The sequence below is a fragment of the Pleurodeles waltl genome, chromosome 7 (assembly GCF_031143425.1).
Source record: "Pleurodeles waltl isolate 20211129_DDA chromosome 7, aPleWal1.hap1.20221129, whole genome shotgun sequence".
Taxonomy (NCBI): Eukaryota; Metazoa; Chordata; class Amphibia; order Caudata; family Salamandridae; genus Pleurodeles; species Pleurodeles waltl.
Genome location: NC_090446.1, coordinates 37,774,837 through 37,779,247, shown reverse-complemented (window position 1 = coordinate 37,779,247; position 4,411 = coordinate 37,774,837). Strand labels below are relative to the sequence as shown.

Sequence of the window (4,411 nt, the reverse complement as noted above, 5' to 3'; positions counted from 1 at the left end):
TGGTCAGCCAAACAGATCTTAAATGATACGTTACTAGGACCAACTGGTGCAAAGAGACGGGTGATTCAATTTTGGTTTGATAAACAGTTAGCAAATTAAGGTTTGCACAATTAAACTGTGTACATGAGCAATTTTTCTTACATTACTTATGTTGATTAAGTCAGAAATATTTATTGGTAACCTGTGTACTCTTCTTGGAGCAGCTCTCACTACATTTAGGCACATAGGTGGTTATTGGGATGATTTCATTATCCTCTTAGTCTTATTTATTCATTTGAATAACAGCAGACACTTCCAGGTTGCAATGTTGTGTAGCACTGCGCATGTGGGGATAATTGTGCAACACACTTCTAGATCATTTTGCAGTGTCACTCAACCTTTGTGTAGATAGTGGAATACAAACTTTGCCAATTCAAACATGTGTTCCTCCACTGATCTTATGTGCATCACTGTACCTGTGCCATTGCTGGGTCCGTGAATTCACCTAGGCTATCATTGTCCATAGTGGCTTGCCATGTCCACTGACACCAATGTGTGGGAATTCAATAAATTAGGATTGTGTTGTATATTGTGTTGGATTGATCAATTTGTTTACATTGATGCTCATTCACTTAATACCCAGCCACTGCTTACTTCTTTTGTTGCAGGGTTTCAAAACAGAGTTGAGAGGTGGAAAATGTAGGATTCATTTGTGCACTGTTGAAAATGTGCCACCACATCAGTAATAATGCACTCAAGAATGCACAGATGATGTCTATATAGTGGTGAATCTTCCTCTACATCCTCTGAACAGTCTACTGTATGCAGGAAATAGGAAATTACATAGAATGTAACCTTTGTGTCATGAAATCGAAATTGTGTACTGTGAAATACAATGTGTGTACCTAATCAAGTCAACTTCATCTAGGAATCGCCTAGCTTTTTATAATAAGGAACAGCAACAATCCTTATGGCTTGGAAGCTATTGGAAATTATAAGACATGGCAGCCATAATACCTGCACATCTTTTGGATCATCGGAGTGAAACCCCTGTGTCTGCCTGGCTGTGGCTACAGCTCATATCTCTGGTTGAATGTGACATGCTCGCTGAGCTTGTTCATCTCCTACACTTCCTCCTCATAGTATCTCTTCTTCTCTTTCTCCTCTGCTGGGCTTCCACAACAACTTCTGTTTCTCTCAACAACATAGTGGGCAATAGTATGGAACGTTTTTGTGAGACTTTCTATTTTATGTACCTGATTATCACTTATTTCCTCTTAATGTTAATTTAAGTAATTTGTTCATTCTGTGACTGTCCTCAGCTTGCAGGTGTCCAGTGCAAACTGTTAGTATTTCACAATTATGCAGTTTTGGGGTCCTGGTTTGTCACGTATAATCTTATCTCATTATGCACACATAACCAAACATACACAAGACATCTTAACAACAACCAAGCTAAGGATCTCGCAAAATGGCCATATTTTGTGATTCTTTTCCTGAAATGTCTCAAAACAAATTGGACATTATATGACCTTTGGCAATATGTCAGGTAAAAAGTAAATGCAAACTAATGCCTATGGTTCAGAAGACACAAGAGGTGCTAACAAAGATACTGGTCCTATGAGACAATGGGTCTTATTATGACTCTGGCGGTTTAATGACCTCAAGGGTTGCAGTGGGGGTCGGACCACTGCCGATGCGGCAGTCTGGCTGCCAGATTACAACCGCAGAAGTAGCGCTACGTCTGACTGCCAGCACTGCCACTTTTGGTGGCACAAAGGTGAGGCGGTGCTGGCAGTCATAATCCTCCAGGGCAGTGCTGCCCTGGGGATCACGACTCCCCTCTCCGCCAGCGGTTTCACGGTGGTAGTAACACCATGAAATGGCTGGTAGAGATGGGGTGCAGGGTGCTCCCAGGGGGCCCATGCACTTGGCATGGGCAGTGCCGCCCCCCGCCAGCCCGTCATGAAGTTCACTGTCTGCTTTACAAACAGTGAACTTTGCGACAGGGCTGGCCTGGGGGGCCCCTGTACTGCCCATGCACTTGGCCACTTGCCAATTTGGTGCAGCGATTTTGGCCTCGTTGGGCCACATTAGTGTAAAATAAAATGACAGTAATGTGGCGCAAGGAGGTGCTAGGGGCTCTCAGATCTGCTCAAAATGTTACGAGAATTCTGCTGTAGAGGACATTTTACAAAATGTAAAACCTTGCAAAAATCACGAAGATTGGAGAGTGTACATGTTTCAAACCTTCACCTCTGAAATGTACAGTTTGAGCATTTCTCGAATTACTTATATATCTTGATATGGCTAAAAGAATGGTGAGACAAATCTTCATAAACCCATTCGCAAACTCAGCTGTTCAACCTTTACGCTGACTGGTTTGAGAATGGGTATAAAATTTGAGATGTCCTCTACCTACCAATAGGTTGCCTCACAAATTGGTAACTTGCAGTGGGAAGACAAACAAGCTGCAAAATGAATATTATTTAGATAGGTCACAGGTTGTGAACTATGGCTATGAATGCAGGTGCAGAGGGTTTCATTTGCATTCCTTAACGTAAACATTTTTAAGTAGCCTGTATTCATTAAGGGACAGTTGCTGATTAAAAAAAAATCTCATGAATAACTGGACAACTTCCTGACCCTTCTGAGGCTCTCTTACCTGATTTTCAACCTGGGAGCTGTGGTATTGGGGCACATTCCTCTTTGTGAATCAGTTACAACACCACTGCACCAACTCCGGGTGTGTAAGTGAGCAATGATTTTGGATTACACCTTTGGCTACAAAGCATTGCTACATCTCTGTGACTGACAAAGGAAAGGGGGTACCTCCAAGCATCCTCAAATTTCAATTTGGAAATGGTCACAAAAGATATTTTATGATTTGGAAATACTTTTCCAACTTCTAACAGGGATTTTGTTAATTGTATAAACCATTTCTGGTTGCAAACTCATTTTGCAAACATATGGGCTTGTGACCACAAAGGTGCTTTTCTCTAGCACAGTAAATGATATTGTCAGATGTGGTTTTATAGTTTGCACTGCACTCTCTGAAAAAAATGTTAATATTTATGTACCCATTTTCAACTCCTAGTACCTGTTTTAATGATTGCAACTGTACGTCTACTGATCCCCAATAAGTATATTGCTTCTTTTTGCAGATATGGCCAAATCCATCTTCTAGCAACTCATGTTACAACAATTGCATGCTTCATTTTATAGTTTCTTCAAATTACGTGAAACATAGATTGTTGAACCAATGAATTGGGAAAACATGACCTTGGCAGACGGCTTCCTCATTGTTGGCTTTTCTGATCTTCCACAACAGCAAGTTCCACTTTTTATTTCATTCTTATTTATTTACTTAATATCAGTGGCAGGAAATGTTCTTGTCATGACAATAATTTACTCTAGTGCAAGATTGCACACCCCCATGTATTTCTTCCTCACAAATTTGTCATTCCTTGAAATTAGTTACACGTCTATCATTTTTCCCCGGATGCTGGCCTATTTCTTTCTTCAGGGCTCACATATTTCCCTCACTAGATGTTTGCTGCAGATGTATTTTTTCATTGTCATGGTATCTACAGAATTCCTTCTGCTTACTGTCATGGCTTATGATCGGTATGTGGCAATCTGTAGTCCTTTGCGTTACATGACTATCATGAATAAGACAGTCTGCATACAGCTGTCTGCTGGAAGCTGGATTATTGGTATCATGGATGCTCTCCCACACACCATCTTAATATCCAAGTTCTCCTTCTGTGACTCTCACACAATTAATCATTTCTTCTGTGATTTAACAGCCTTAATTAATATTTCCTGCACGGACACTCAGATGATTGAGACCTATACTGTAATACTGGGTGTTATACTGGCACTGCTCACATTTTTCCCAATCATCACATCATATGTGAACATCATCGCAGCCATCTTGAAAATCCAGTCTGCAAAAGGCAGAGGCAAGGCTTTCTCAACATGTGCTTCTCATCTCACGGTTGTTATATTATTCTACGGATCTCTCTGTTCTACGTATTTGAGACCAATATCAAGATATTCAATAAAGACCAATAAAATTCTGTCTCTGACATATACAGCTCTTACTCCTCTCTTTAACCCAATCATCTACAGTTTAAAAAATGAAGAGTTCAAAAATGCTCTGAAGAAGAGAAAACAATTCATATAGATTACATGAAGTGAATCTAGCCACTGTTCTAATGCCTGTGGAATACAACGCCCACCGAAAGATGCCAGCTATATAGTGTGCGTGCACAACTTTAAGGCCTATATAGGAAAATTACAGAGTGCAATGCTGTGAAAAAATTGGCAGTACCGCACTCCATCATTTTCACACACAGGTATGTGCCGTACTTAATTGAGTACGGCGCACCACTGTGTTGTCCCCTGCGCTGGTGCTAAATTAAGCTGC

At 40.7% G+C, this 4,411-nt stretch overlaps 1 protein-coding gene across 1 annotated transcript; it reads left to right on the top strand.

The window, feature by feature from the left end:
- Window positions 1-3,241: 3,241 nt before the first annotated feature.
- Window positions 3,242-4,168, top strand: LOC138246773 (olfactory receptor 1G1-like). The gene has a single exon (XM_069201533.1). It carries the CDS (start codon window positions 3,242-3,244, stop codon window positions 4,166-4,168), a length of 927 nt encoding a protein of 308 aa, XP_069057634.1.
- Window positions 4,169-4,411: the final 243 nt, after the last annotated feature.

What these genes read in the sequence shown, in the direction of transcription:
- LOC138246773 (XM_069201533.1), top strand. Translation starts at nt 3,242, where the DNA reads ATGAATTGGGAAAACATGACCTTGGCAGACGGCTTCCTCATTGTTGGC.